The 14542-nt window shown below is 41.9% G+C and overlaps 1 protein-coding gene across 1 annotated transcript in view; it reads right to left on the minus strand.

Moving 5' to 3' along the window:
* The window catches only part of PRRC2C (proline rich coiled-coil 2C), a 56199-nt gene that overhangs the window by 19572 nt on the left and 22085 nt on the right, over positions 1 to 14542 (minus strand). The window contains exons 10-20 of the mRNA XM_018566843.1: positions 11063 to 11225; positions 10718 to 10801; positions 8902 to 9400; positions 7961 to 8244; positions 7605 to 7851; positions 7256 to 7469; positions 4795 to 7098; positions 3373 to 3608; positions 1942 to 2093; positions 952 to 1282; positions 18 to 141 (exon numbers count right to left, since the gene is read on the minus strand). Coding sequence (XP_018422345.1) covers positions 18 to 141; positions 952 to 1282; positions 1942 to 2093; positions 3373 to 3608; positions 4795 to 7098; positions 7256 to 7469; positions 7605 to 7851; positions 7961 to 8244; positions 8902 to 9400; positions 10718 to 10801; positions 11063 to 11225 — 4638 coding nt within the window. The remainder of the gene's footprint in view (positions 1 to 17; positions 142 to 951; positions 1283 to 1941; positions 2094 to 3372; positions 3609 to 4794; positions 7099 to 7255; positions 7470 to 7604; positions 7852 to 7960; positions 8245 to 8901; positions 9401 to 10717; positions 10802 to 11062; positions 11226 to 14542) is intronic.

Consider the following 14542-nt stretch of genomic DNA (forward strand, 5'->3'; position numbering starts at 1 on the left):
AAAAAAAAAAAAAAAACGTATTTAAGATGTTAAACAAGCAATGGATGTGTTGACTTACCTCAGTGTTGCTGTTTGGTACAAATCCTGTGAGAGGTTTATTCCAGGCACTTGAAGATTGTGGCTGAGGATTAATAGGGCCCACTGGATATACATGAAAAAAAAAAAACCTTATCAATGACTAGTCAATATTTTCAGTCCAATATATTCAAATTTTAATCACATTGCAACAGTTTTTGAAACCACAGCAGGCGATGCCCCTTAAGGTGCCAAATTAAAAAACTTTAAAACTCCTCAAATTTAACAAGACAAAACATTCTGTTATGCATGCATAGGTAGCCTGTAGAACTCTGGGAGATAAGCACCCTTGGGCATAAAGAGGTCTTTGTAGCCAGCTTAAAGTGACACTAAACTCAGGAGTTAAACCTTAAAAATGCATTCAAGTACCTTAACTATCAACAAAAAAAATGTATCTTATTCGTGTATCACTCGGCCGTAGATCCTCAAATCATCTCTGAATTGGTGCGGAGCTTGTCCTTCCTTCTGGAGGGTGGCTACTTTTGTTCCTCATGGTCCCCGTGTGTTGTAAAGTAGCCTCCAAATTCGCTCCCGTGATGGACTACAATCTCATGTTTACTAATTTGTATTGAGATTGCAGTCCATTACAGGAGTGAGCTTGGAGCAGTGACTACTTTCCAACACACACATGGGTATTTAAGTATCCGCCCTCCAGAAGGAAGGACAGTGTCTGCACCACTTCAGAGATGATTTGAGGATCTACAGCTGAGTGATGCACAAAAAAAACCCCTACATTTTTGTTAAAGGTACTTATATACATTTAAATCCTAAGTTTAGTGTCACTTTAAGACTAATAGCATTGCACCAGTTATTTTTAATCGAATAGGAAATGTTCATATAACAATAAAATAGGATTTATACCTGAAGGGCACTCACATTTCTTAGATAAGTCATTTAAAACACTTGGAGCCGCAATTTTGTTTTCCCATAACTCTGTTCCCAATGGAGCGGATGGCTGTGAGGGAGGTGGAGCTTTCACAGGTCCAGGAAAGTCTGAGCCATTTGTGGTCGGCTGGGACTGGATAGGCAATGGAGGCTGACTCGCCGGCATTGATACAGGTACTGTTGGTGGTAATCCTTGTGCTGACAAGCCAGAAGACTGAGCTTGTAAAGCTGCTGCTTGTTGCTGCTGTTTCTTCACAAACCGAGGTGGAAGTTTGGAATTCTGGCCTCTTCCTTTTTCACCAGAGCCCTTTTTATTCCACACCTAGAAAATAAAAGGCCAGATTGATCGGATTAATAAAATAAAACGCAGTAATGTTAGGTAAAGAAGAAAGACTCCTAACCGAAAATAATATTTTCCAGCACTTATGGCCTTGGCCTACCTGCAATGTCTTATATTTTTACACAGCCAATATTTGGTCCAATGCCCAGATACAATACTGAATACTTTATCTTTACATCTTGACAATCATTTTCCTAAAGTGCAACTGTTTAACTAGAATTCTCAACTTCTGGTACATATTTTATATTTGATAATGGAAGCATGGTTGGTAACGCTCTAATGTTGGAGCTAAAGGCCGGGCCTCTTATTAGTGCACACCAGGAATATGGATTTTCCCAGGAACAAAGGAAAAGACAAAAAAAAAAAAAAAAAAAAAAAAAGAGCCTCAGCATTGTTCTCGGTTTAAAAGATATGGGAACACTGATAGGATTGTATAAGTAAACTAATCTGTTATTACTATGTAATAAAAAGACAAACCTAAACAATTCACATAATTTGTATTAAAACAGGCAGGCCCTTGCACTACATGGTTGATGGTACAGCTAAAGCAGATTGTATAGTGTACGGTCAGCCCTATCTATAACCATCCGAACCTCCACTTTTAAAGCAACAAGCAACATATGCCATCCCGCCATGTATACCTGTACAGTTTGCTCTTCTTTCTTTCTACGCTCTTCATCTTGTAGGCGCTTCTGCTGCTTTTTAGATACTACTTCAGTGAAACCATCATTGAGGTTAGATTGTGAATCCTCAAGTGTCGTTACTTCAGGATGATCATCTATTATCACAACACCTTATGGAAAAGCAAAAGATATGAAACAGTTATTAGCTAGAAACAAATGATAAAAGGACATAAGGATTACAGAGATTAAAAAAAAAAAAAAAAAAGTTGAATATTGATATTTTATATACAACTTTTTTTATGGACATAAAAAAGGAATCGATATAAAACAGACTACGTTTGTCACAAGAGGCTCCATATGAAGAGGGGCAAACACAAAAGCAAAAGAAAGATGCAAATTATACAGTAAGGTGCAACTCTAAAAGCAAGATCGACATCGGGATGACTGACTCCCTCAAATAACCATCCGTACAGACGCTTTAAGAGCGGGAGACTGAGCCAGGAGAAGTTGTCTCTTCCTTCCCTCTGCCTATCTGAGCAGAGAAGTAGGAGGAAGGAAGCAGGTTCCCTGTGACGAGTGCCCAGATGAAAACTCACAAGAGGCAGCGTGCAGCTCTGTTGCCTACACTTCTCTCTCTCCTTCGATCACTTCCTGATCATGGGGGAGAGGAAGCAATACAGGGAACTGCTATAGTTCACTGTATTGCCACCTGTACACTGATAAAAAAAAAAAACAAAAAAACTTTCCTTTTTCTTGGATACATACACGTTAAAGTCTTGATGCCTAATGTGTGGCCCTTCGACGCTTATTGCGTGGCCCTTGTTGGTCCTGCAGACAGAATTCTGTGTTTTGGTGCTTGCTTAAGAGAATATTCTTCACATGGGATTTAAGTAGTTACATGGCTCGGTTTATTTTACACTATCTTACTTTTTTCTTGTGCTACCCATCCCTTTTCTTTTTTCTCCGATCTTTCAAAATTGATCTTGCTGAGAAAAATCTAAATGTGGTACAGGGCTTGTTCACACCAAGTCCAGTGTGTTCCACACAGTTATTGGCCAGAATCTACTGGATTGTATAGTGCGAGCCTCCCTGCATTCTGAGGCAGGATGGGGCGTGGTGGTTCATTTAAGTCAGTGGCACCACAGCCACGCTTGCCGCACCGCAAAATTGGGCATGTGATTTGTGAACAAGCCCACAAGTAATTTTTGCGGGTGCTGTAGGGAATACAAACGTGAAATCAATGTTTTGTAAAAGGGGCTTTTACAGCAGTGATCTCTAGCAGTCTTGTGTAATGTGTCTCCAATCTATAAATGTCTCCTGAAGCATGCCCACCAACAACACCGTCCCCATTGCATGCCTGCAGTCTCTAAAGACTAATTGTTTTGAAATATACCTTTGCTTTGGAGAAACAGATATGTAGGATACATGATTCTTATGAAAACAACATACTTGCATAATTGTTCAGGTCAAACTGTGACAACGCATCCACCTTCTCCTTAGGCTTTTTTACTGCCAGCTTGGCCTCATCTTTCTTTTTGCCAGAAGAATCTTTGACCATCTTTGAAGGTGCCATGGCACTTCCATCATCTGAATGGTGGTGATAACCGTGATAGTGGTGATTGTGGACAGTGCTGCCCCCAGATGAATCGGTTGCATTCATACCAGGCATCTGGTCATCTGTTGGACTGACGAATAAAAATAGATAATGACTTTGTGAAATGTGCAAAATTATTAGATACAAAATGTTTTATAAATACAGAAACAAATCATGAATCTACTATAATGGAAGGCGACTGCTGGACTGAATGTTTTAGTCTAGTACACTCTCCGCTGTGCTTTTTTTTTGCCTCGTGTAATTGAAGAGTCCCATCCAAAGCTACAGGTTTGATAAGCTGGGTAGCCTATAAAGAATTTTGTTTTGCACTCCTGATACAATGATCCAGCGCTAAATTAGTAAAGTTCCTCCTCTTACTGCCTACAGTATACTATTGCCACACTTCATTGAAGCCTTCATTTAATCTACAGCAAGTAGCGTATACTATAGGCTACAGGAATTCATGGACAGAAGATGATGCACACCGACATCGGAGTTCACATGTGTATGGCCATAAGTTCCCATACGTGGAAGTTTTGTGTTCAGAAACTCATGCTACAAATACTGGCGTTTTTTTTACACTGTATGCCAATATGCCTGTATTTGCGCCTGTGTGCATTAGCACGAACACACTTGTTGATTGACGAAAATATATACTGCAAAGCAGTACAGCCCATTTTCCCAAAAATAAAACTTTTAGCATATTTTGTAATAATTTGATCTACAGCGCCAAGCCTTCCATATGTACACGTTACCATTTGCCATGAAAGCTTACAAACAGCATGGAGGTACATAGGGTTTTCCCAAGTGTGTAAACGAAAATGCTAAATAGGTGGTAAAGTGTGAATACCACTATGATTACAAATGAAAGCATATCTTAACAGATACAGACCCTCCCCCCACCCAAACATCTTGCAATTTTTCCTTCCTGCTGCAATTCTGAATAGAACAGGAAATAGTTAACCAGTTTTTTTCCCCATCTGCCTCATTCAGGGGATTTTCCTTCAATTCCTGTCCTGTAGACACAACAGAAAGATACAAACATCTCTGCAAAGTGAAAAAAAGTCTTAGATTCTCTTAAATGAACAGGTGCCCCCGCTGGAAGATTTCCCCTATTTCCCCTGTTCTGGTGGTAGCGTGGAATTTTTCCTCACTTTCGGTCCCTAGCAGAGACCGAAAGCATTGAAAAACCTGACAGGGTTTGCTGCCACTCTAACCAAAAAAATAAAACGACCTTTGGGTAAAACCTTAAAAACGAGATTTAGCATTTTTCTTACCCCCTTTTTCCTCTCTGTAGGGAAGTGCCACTCCGTCTTTCACTCCTGGGTCCGGAATAATGCCTGCTGGGTTTGGGAGCACCAGTATTTCCTCTACGGTTCTGACGATCCATGCCAGGTCTTTGACTGGAAAAACTTCTTTTGGCACTCTCTCTTTTAGGTGGAGACTGAGCCAAGCCATCTGCAGATTTGCTAGGGGCAGGCGATTGAATATTGGTTGATGAGGCAGCTTTGCGCTCATCTCTCTCCCTTCGTTCATTGAAATCACTACTTTCTGAAGCAGTTTCCCACTCCTCATTGGCCTGGTCAGAGGAATTGTGATTAGACAAGTCCGGTGTTTTGTTGCCAGAGAAATCAGAGGGAAGTTCATGAACAGTACTAGAAACAGGCACTCCTTGATTAGAAGATCCAGTAACCTCAACAGGTTTTCCAGCATCTTCTCTTTCCCTTTCTTTTAATCGCCTAAATCTTGGAGGTTTATCTTGTCTCGGTGGACGAGTTGGTCTCTGCCGTCGTGGCCTATCCCTTGCAGGATCAAATTTGCGCTCAAATTTAAAAGGTGGTCTTCTCTCTCCAGCAGGTAATGTTGGATGATCCTGTTTGTTTTCCCCTTCATCCAGTCTTGGAGGAGGTGGTGCTCTTGATTCCTGCTGTCTTGGAAACCATTGGTTATCCCTATAATTAGATCTCCGTGGTGGTGGAGGGCGTGATGTGCGCATACCAGGCTCTCTTCCCCCACGACGAAAACTTCCAGCTCCTCTGCCTCTACGGGAAGGTTCCCCTTTAGGCAAGAAACCAGGTTTTGTTCTAGAGTCATCTTCTCTAGAGAAGTGCCTTTCGGATGGTCTCCCCTCTGGCCTCAAAGGTCCAGGTTCAGGCTTTAAAGAAGAAGCCGATTTAGGTGCCCTTTTGATTTCAGATCGGTCATCTCTACGGGGTTTGCTTCTACTTGAACTTTCCTTATCCGATAAAGGTGTGTCACTTGCACTTTCACGACCTTCACTGTCAGAGTCGGTTTCAGAACCACGCTGTCTGAGTCTCTTTGGCATAACTTCAAAGTCTGAGCTTTCACTGCGAGTTTCACTTTCATCCCTGCGCCTTAAAGCTCCTGGAGGAACTTGTTCACTGCGGGGTTTTGTATCTCTGTAATGTGGGTAGTCTCTACTTTGACCTCTGCCACCTCTCCCCCTCCCTCCATAGGAACCTCGGTAACTTCTTCCTCTGGAGTAGTACTCTCCTCGCCCTCTTCCTCTATAACCCTGATCAGGAAACCAGTCTCTGTCTCTAGCCTCTTTCCTATAATTTCTTGGGGGAAGCATAGGCTCTCTTCGATGAGGTATTGTTGAAGAACTGGTCTGCGGAATCACGGGCGGCTTTGGATCTAGTTTGGGCTTATCAGAGGGAGGTTCCTTGTTGTCCTTGCTAACCACCCGCACAATTTTCTCTTCTTTACTTGGCTGACTAGGTGGTGGTGTTGGTTGAGAAACAGCTTTAGTTGTAATTTCAGAAGATGTGCTTTCTGATGGCTTTTCTGAAAGTAAGGTGTTAGAACTTGGTACTTTTGGAAGAGTGGCAGCTTCAGGCAATTGCTTATCTTGTTCAGTTTTACTGACTGAGGTATGAGGACTAGGTGCTGGTTGAGCTGGTGGAGGTTTTCTTTCTATTTTCTCTTGTTTCAGTGTCTTTTCTTGTCCAAATTTCTCCTCCTCCCTTTCTTTTCTCAATTCACGTTCCTCTTTCATGTCCCGAAGAATAGGTTTTTTGATCAGGCCTGATCTCCTTATAGGTCTATCAATACCTTCTTCTCTGAAGCGAGAACCAGGCCTTGGACCCCATCTTGTTTCAGATTTGGGTTTGAAAGGTTTTTCTATTTTTGTGAGCTCAGGCGCTTTGGAGCTCTGAAAACTCTCTTTTCTTGGTTTTTCTTCCACTACTTCTTTTGTAGGTTCTGGTGGTCTAGCAGAAGCTTTAGAAGTTGGCTGTACAGTGTCCACTCTCCTTTCCTCCTGTTTCAGAGTGTGGGCTGACTCACTGGATAAACTTCTGGTCAAGACAGGTTGGATGTCAATGTGAGAAGAATCATCTATGGGGGCCTGCTTCTCTGCTTGATCAAACCCAGAAATTTGTGTGTCTTGTTCCTCTGCCTGAGGTAACTGAACGGGTTCTGGATGCCTTACAGGTGCACTGTGAATATCAGGCTCTCGAGATCTGGAGAAGAAGTCAGTTTTGTGTTGCGATTCAAAAGGACTGTGGTCCATAGAGTAAGTTTCAGAAATTATATCCTGATCCAGAGACGTTTCAGACCTGACAAAACAGAAAGTAAAGTGTAAATCTTACAACAATTTAAGAGCTTAATGTAAATATTCTACATTCAAGAAGACTGTTTGAATGAAAAATATTTTTGTGAAAGCTTTGAGAAGCTGTGTGTACACAGAAATGCACACAAAACCTACAACTCTACCTGTAATCTTCAGGCTCCTCAGCTTCTTTTGCGGATGAGGAAACTTGTGGGGTGTCTGTGTGTGAGTAAGGCTCTGCTCCCCACATCATGCGAGGTTCAGATAGTGGGACACCGTGATCTCTAACAGATCGAGTCATGTGATCATATGGTTCAGGAGCAGTTGCTGATGCATCCATCTGTTCCCGTCTCATGATTGGCTTGGTTGGCATCATCCCTGTAAATAAAGGGGATGCTGAACTCAGTTACTGCTTAGCATGTCAATATATACTTCCGTATCATTTACTTATGTTTACGGTAACTAGTGTAAACATTTCGAATCAAAGAAGCAGTGAACAATGAATAATCTTACCGGGATGCATTGGTGGCATATCCATAGTAGGTCTTCCAGACATCATTCTAGGATCCATATATGGCTGCATCATCAACCAGCGTGGATCAAAGGCCATGGAAGCTAAATGTTGAGGATGTGGTCCTAAAGGCTGGTAAAGTGGCCTGTGTTGTGGCGGAGGAACAGGACTGCTAGAAGGTTGTGACTGAGCAGGCTGGGAGAGTACACCCTGTTGCTGTTGCTGCCACTGCTGCTGTTTCATCTGTTCCTAAAGCACATAAAAAAGGCACAGGTCCATTAGACTGTGTAATCACAAAGAATTATGGTGGAAATTTCAACACAACATAGTATGATGGGAAACATTGGTAGTGGAGCACCTGTTGTCGCTGAAACCTTGGAGGCAAAGATTTCTGAAACTGTTTGGAGTATCCAGAAGAAACAGAAGGACGTGGTTGGGTTCCCGCTTCGGAGTCGTTGTCATGTGCGAACACAGGTGCTGGTACTGGGGAGGGAGCAGGCGGAAGAGCAGTAACGGGAGATGGAAGTGAAGGCTGTTGGAGGACTGGTACAGAGGTTGCCAACTGCACAGGGATTGCTGGTGGGCAGTCTTCTTGGTCACTTGAAACACTATCCTTTCTTGTAAACTGTGGTTCTTCCACAACTAGGAAATAAAAAAAAAAAAATATCATAAAAAGCTTACATCAAATGCTGGGAATAAAAGCTAAACCTTAAAGATGACAGTACTTGTTTAGGATGAAATGTACCAATGTAATCTCTAACCAAAAGGAACCTGAGAAACAATGAAACGCTGATAGACGAGAATAAAACTTGGTAAATAACAGTTTAAAGTTCAACTTGCTGGCTGAAGAAAATAGAACAGATACCTCTATTAATGCTTACGAGCGTTGAAGAATCTGCCGCTGTTTGAATACCTGAACAGAGCGAGCAGCTGAATGCCTGCTCATTTTGTTCGGCCAAGATTTTTTCCGACATGCTCCTCTTTTGATCAGCTGATAGAGGGAAGCCGGTCGGAAAGTGGCCGACAGCGGCACCAATGCAGCAAATGTCATCCGGTTCATCAAGAAAGATGAACCGGCTGACATTCGTGGCATGTATACCCAGCGTAATAGTAAAACAAAGAGTTGAAATCTTCCAAGAGGCACGACTTTCATATCAACTATAGATATGTCTCTCTAAGTATCTAAACCCAAGATGTAATATTTTGAAGCTTACCGACCTTTAGAAGACCATTGTAAGCGCCCCTAATTTATGCCGTTTGATTTTGCCTATAAAAAAAAAAAAGTCAGTGCATGGATACCTAAATCAGATTGTTCCTCCACATCCGGGACAATTTCCTCCTCTTGTACAAGCTCTACATCAGGATTGGGGATGACTTCTTCCATTTTCTCTTCCTCTTGTACAGGAGTCTCTGGTCTTTCAGGTTCGATTTCTTTTATAGGCTGCTCATTTCCAATCTCCTGCTCTTCTTTTGGAAGAGACTCTTGAGAGGATTCCTCAGCTATAATAATTTTTTCTTCTGGAGATTTTTCAGCTGCTGGCTTGTCAGGAACTGCCGTAGTTAATGTGGTGACAGCACCAAATTTCTCGTTCAGGCGCTTTAATTTTTCCGCGCACGCCGCTTTCCTCTGCTCTTCCATTTTCCTTTCTTCTTCTTCGCGTCTTTTGCGGGCACGTTCTACTGCGGCAGAAACTTCTGTCTGTTGTCGACGTCTTTGTTTCCAGATTTCATCCTCGCTGGGACGGGACTGCAATGGCGCCGGTCTTGCTGGGGCACCTGGGCGAACTTGAGATGGGTGCTAAAAGAGTGGAGAAAGCCCAGTATGCAACATGTAAAAAGGAGCATAGAAATGACAGAAAACATGAGTCTATTTTTACCGATACCTTGCCTGCTCCGGAATGGGCAGGGCACACTTTAATAGTTCTAATGTACGCAACATGAAAAATAGAACTTCAGTCAGGATAAAAGTCAAATGGAACTCTATTGGCCATACACAACGTTAAATAGTCAACCATAAGTTTCATAGTTTTAAACAAACAGTCAAAAATGAAGAGATCGGTCAAATTACGTTCCATTTTCACGAGGATGGGCCACTTTTTAAAAATTAAAAAACAGATCAAAATGATCATTTCAAGCAAATGATATGCCTATGATATATTTTCATTGAAACAACTGTATCACATATAGCCAGCATTGCTATATAGCCAGGTAATCGATCACAAAAAAAAATCTCCCCCAGCTGATAAGTGTGTTTTTATCGCGCCATAGAGCAGCATTGAATGTAATAATTTATCTGAAGCACATAGAAACAGAACGTTGAGCTTAATTCTCACTAGAGGCCCAAATGATGTAACAGTAAACTGAATGGCACCATGCAATTACATTTTTTTTATTTGTTTGGCCACCCAGAAACAAGAAAAATACCTTGCAATTCTGGGTAGGGAGTAGCAATGGGACTCATGACCCTTCCTTTAATGTGATAGTTCTTGGCAATTAACTGCTCAGGTAGCAGCCTGTCCCATGGGATGGGGAAGGGAGTAGTTCTGAGCCCTGTATAAAAGTTTCAAGTCACCACTTGAAGCTTGCAAAGGACTCCTTGTTCCAGCTAGCAAAGTAAAAAAACTAAACAAAAAAGACCCAAAAAAACTGTTGCTTTGCACTACATGGCTAAAGCACCAATTCATTTCATGACCATCACATTAAACAAAAACAATGCATTTTTTTTCTGTAATAGCCAGTAAAAAAAGCTGCATACATAGAGACAACCTGAAAATGGGCACACAGAGCTTCGCTCTAGCCAAGTTACAGCGCAAGTCTAACCCCTCCAACATCCCATGAAAGTGCCCATTTTTTTAGGGAGATGCATGTACGGCATGACGACGTATGGCAGACAAATGTCTATATTCAGCACCCAGAGTTCAGTCACAGGAAGGTAATTAAGTACTGGATTGCTTGACGTGGACAAATTAGATTTTTTTGGCAAAAGTAAGTCAAATTGAGCAAGAGAACCCAAAAGCAGTATGCTATTATAAAGCAGAACACCCAATCTGTTTAGTAAGCAATCATTCGGCCACAGTCACCAACACTTTTTGCAGAAAAAGGTTTACATAGGTACCTGTTGGGGAGCAGCTTTGGCTTGCATAAGAGGTGGGATGCTCTTATCAAGAGACAAAAGTGATGGTGGCATCTGGCGCCGATCCTATATAAACCAAAACAGCACAAATTAAATGCATGCTAGGAGCCACAAGATACAATATTCTGCTCTCGCCTCAAGAACAGTGTCCTGAAACGAATTTTGGATAACCATGTCTACAAGTTCAAGACCTCAGACCACAAATATAGGCCATGAACTAAAACTTATAAAACATAGTTACAGCATATAATGTTAACTTTTAATCTGGTTTTGAATGGCCATGATTTTAAGTCACAAAGAGCACATACTTTAGCAAACAAAGCTAACCTGTGTGTCAACTGGTGGACCTTTGCCAAGAAGCGATTTCGGTCCTGATGCTGGGGCAGAAGCTTGAGAAGGGGTGGATGGGCGTTCTTCTGAGTCTCTGCGAACCTCTAAACTTTCGCCAGGCTTCCCTGGGTCTTGCTCAATTTTAGCGAGCCGATCATCCCTAAGTAAATAAGGAGGAAATAAATTCATCTACTCAAAAAGAACAATCGGATGAGATTGCCTCAGTATGGATGAAACAGTTTTCAAATGTCCAAGACACAGGGAAAAAAAACAAAAGAAAAAAAAAAACCTCAGATCTTTGCTAAGAGAAAAAACATACAAAGAATACTTGTATACACTTGATAAAGGCCTAGACAAGTCCCAGAACAGCCGTTCTAACAAAAAGACTTCAAGGCCTGAAGGATTGCAGGAGACAAAGGGGGCAAACTGAAAACCAGACAGCCCTCTCTGTCGCCTGCACACAAACAAAATACATTTGACAAAAATTACACTCAAGGATTTTTCTTTATTTTTTAGTTTACATACCACCATTATATCTCTATAGGTTGAACTCGATGGACTTGTTAATTTTTTCAACCTGACTCACTATGTAACTATGTAAGAGAGGAATAGTCAAAAGCCAAAGTGCCGGGGTCAGTTCACCCAATACTGATATACCAGGAGTTTGCAGAAGTGTTCAACCACCTGACGTATTTTCTCTCTCAGGAAATTCTGGAGAGCTCTCTGCACGAGGTTCCCGGGTCGGCACAGTTGATTTGGTCTTTATTAATGGTTGCCACTCTCCGTTGGATTGTTTTAACTTTATTTTATATAATAAATGCAAACATAGGTGCAGTAACATGCAAAGGTGGACGGGGGCACCCAATTCTCCAAGGTAACCCGGAGTCCCCAAATTTCAATAGGGAGTGCCCCCTGTTAAAGATATAACAAAACTTACAAGATGCGGGGGGCTGACTCATGCCCCCAGGATCCATCTTTAACCCAAGAATCACTTTTGGGTGGACTGACCGATTAATATAAAAGCAGTACAAATTTGACCATAATTGTTTGGAGCTCATTGCAGCATGTTGCCCACTGTTATACTCTACCTTTCATCTTCATGCTGATCACCGGATCTGGCAAACTGAGCATCTTGACTGTGGAAGTAAAGGGTTGTGATCCCCACTGACCATTAAAAGCAATAAACAGTACTTAAACAGCCATTCCCGTTTCAGACTCAAAACTGGGATTAGTTTAAATGCAGGTTATGTGAAAAATATCCAAAAAGTGCTCAATGCAGCTCAAATCACCAAGTACAATGCAACCAGTGAGGAAGAAAATGATTCATTTTCTAATTAACTGGATCAACTAAGTGTGGGACCCCAGGACATGTGCAGCCTAATTCTGCTTGTTAATCTGCCATGTACATAACCTAAAGACTTCTCTGCTAAAGCCAAGAATGGCATTGAAACATATGAGATGGTATTCAACCAAGTGCCTTCCATGAAAAAAAACATCAACATATTACCGCTTATACATGCAAACAATGCCTGGAGACCAAGAGCAAAAAAGGAGGCTTTTAACAGTGGGAGGAGTTTGAAAATGTTATATATTCCAGTACTCGCCGATACCGAATACCGACGCTGAAAGTTCCATTAAGGACATGTAATGACTCTGCCCCGGCTTTCCGATTAGACGGGAAGCCGTCTCCATGCTCCCTTGTCACCAGGTGACGAGGAAGCATTGAGCTGGCTTTCAGGCCAATCAGGAAGCTGGCCAGCGTGTAATGACTTGCCACCCGGCTTTCTGATACCAGAAGTTCGGTATCGGCAGAGTACGGGTACTCGGCCCGAATACTCGAGATAGATAAATGATACTTATAGCTGAACTCAAGGTAGATATAAAAAGATAAAATTAATGGAGCTCTATATTCATTAAGACATTGATCAAATGTATTTTTTAAAGCAAGCAGTGTCATCTGAATTTGACTTGGCATCAGTTTCTAAGTCCTTGCAACGGCAGAGCCCAGACTGAGGGAGGGAGGGAGGGAGAAGAAGCACAAGAAACCAAATTAATTGTGCTACAGTGCAAGCAACATGCCGACAGGAGGACAGAGCAGAATGACCGATGAGCTCAGTCTGCTCCTTCTACTTTTACTGTCCAGTCACAGGCTGGGGGAGGAATAAACTGCAGCAGAGATAAATAAGGTCTCCCGTCCCACTAGCCTTACAAATCCTTGAGCAGGTAATCAGCTCATGCAGTATATTTAGCATTCTGTCTGGAGTTCAGCTTTAATATTAATTAAGTTGTAAAGAGAATGAATTACAAACCTTACTGACTCAATACGAGATGTATCCTGTATCACCCAAAAACTTTCATTTGACAGAAAAGGAAGCCACAAGAGAATTGGATCCCCTTTTTTCAAACCATAATTGAGGAAATGGCATACACATAATACACAGCAGCTGAACAGCACAATATGTGTTATGGAGATATTGCAGATGAAGAATTATGGGTGCATACTTTTTAGGTTTGAAGATGGACTGCCCCATGCACAGGTTTGAAGCTAGTCTGTTAGCATTATGTTTCCTGGCTGCAAAGAACATAATGTGATCCTCATTGAAAGTAAATGCAGATAGTTTTAGGGAATTCCTCAAGCATAACCAAATCAGTCACCATGATAAACATAAGTACAAGTACTCTAACACATGTACATTTGGTAGAGATGCAGCCTACAGCAGTAAACCACTTTTACAGTGTCCTTTGATTGCTATTTTAAAAACACTGTTTCTCTGTATCATCTGTCTCTATATATTGAAGACCTATTTTAAATTAGAACTCTGGTCAGAAATATCCTTAACCCTTGCAGTGGGGCTACCCCTGCAAGGGTTAAGTGCTCACCTGAACCTTAGAGAGAGCCAGCTGCTAGACCAGGCGCTGCAGCCTCTCCTCCCTCAGCATGCCCACTACAGTGTATTGGACATGATGGCTCACAGGACCTTAGATCGCTGGAGCGGAAGGAGAGAGAGATGGCAGGGATTGGTCTAGCAGCCAGGCAGCTCCAAGGTTCAGGCAAGTATAATTTTATTTTCCTTAGACCAAAATGAGCTTGTAACCCTTACAGTGCGGGGGCAGCCCCAGTGAAAGAGTTAAGGATATTTCTGCCCAGAGTTCTTCTTTAACAATACTTCTGCCTCCTGCTTTGGCTATGGTCACGTCTGCACTTTTTTGGTGTATTGCAAATGTTGCACGTCTACAGCAGTTACTGCACTTTTAATTCAGCTTCCAGCAAAGCATATAACAGTTCAATGGCAATGCATGTAAAACACACATCACAACAAACACAGTGCTAGAGCATGGTGACTGCACTTGGTTTTACACGCTCAAGGCAAGTCTGCGGGTCAGATCAAAACTGGCTCTGTCCAGCTAGAATTCTGAGGAGTCTTTAAAGCAAAATTGTAACCCACATGACCTGAATAAAAAAAAATGAAGGTCTAT

Source organism: Nanorana parkeri, unplaced genomic scaffold (genome assembly GCF_000935625.1).
Source record: "Nanorana parkeri isolate BGI_ZX_2015 unplaced genomic scaffold, ASM93562v1 scaffold982, whole genome shotgun sequence".
NCBI lineage: Eukaryota > Metazoa > Chordata > Amphibia > Anura > Dicroglossidae > Nanorana > Nanorana parkeri.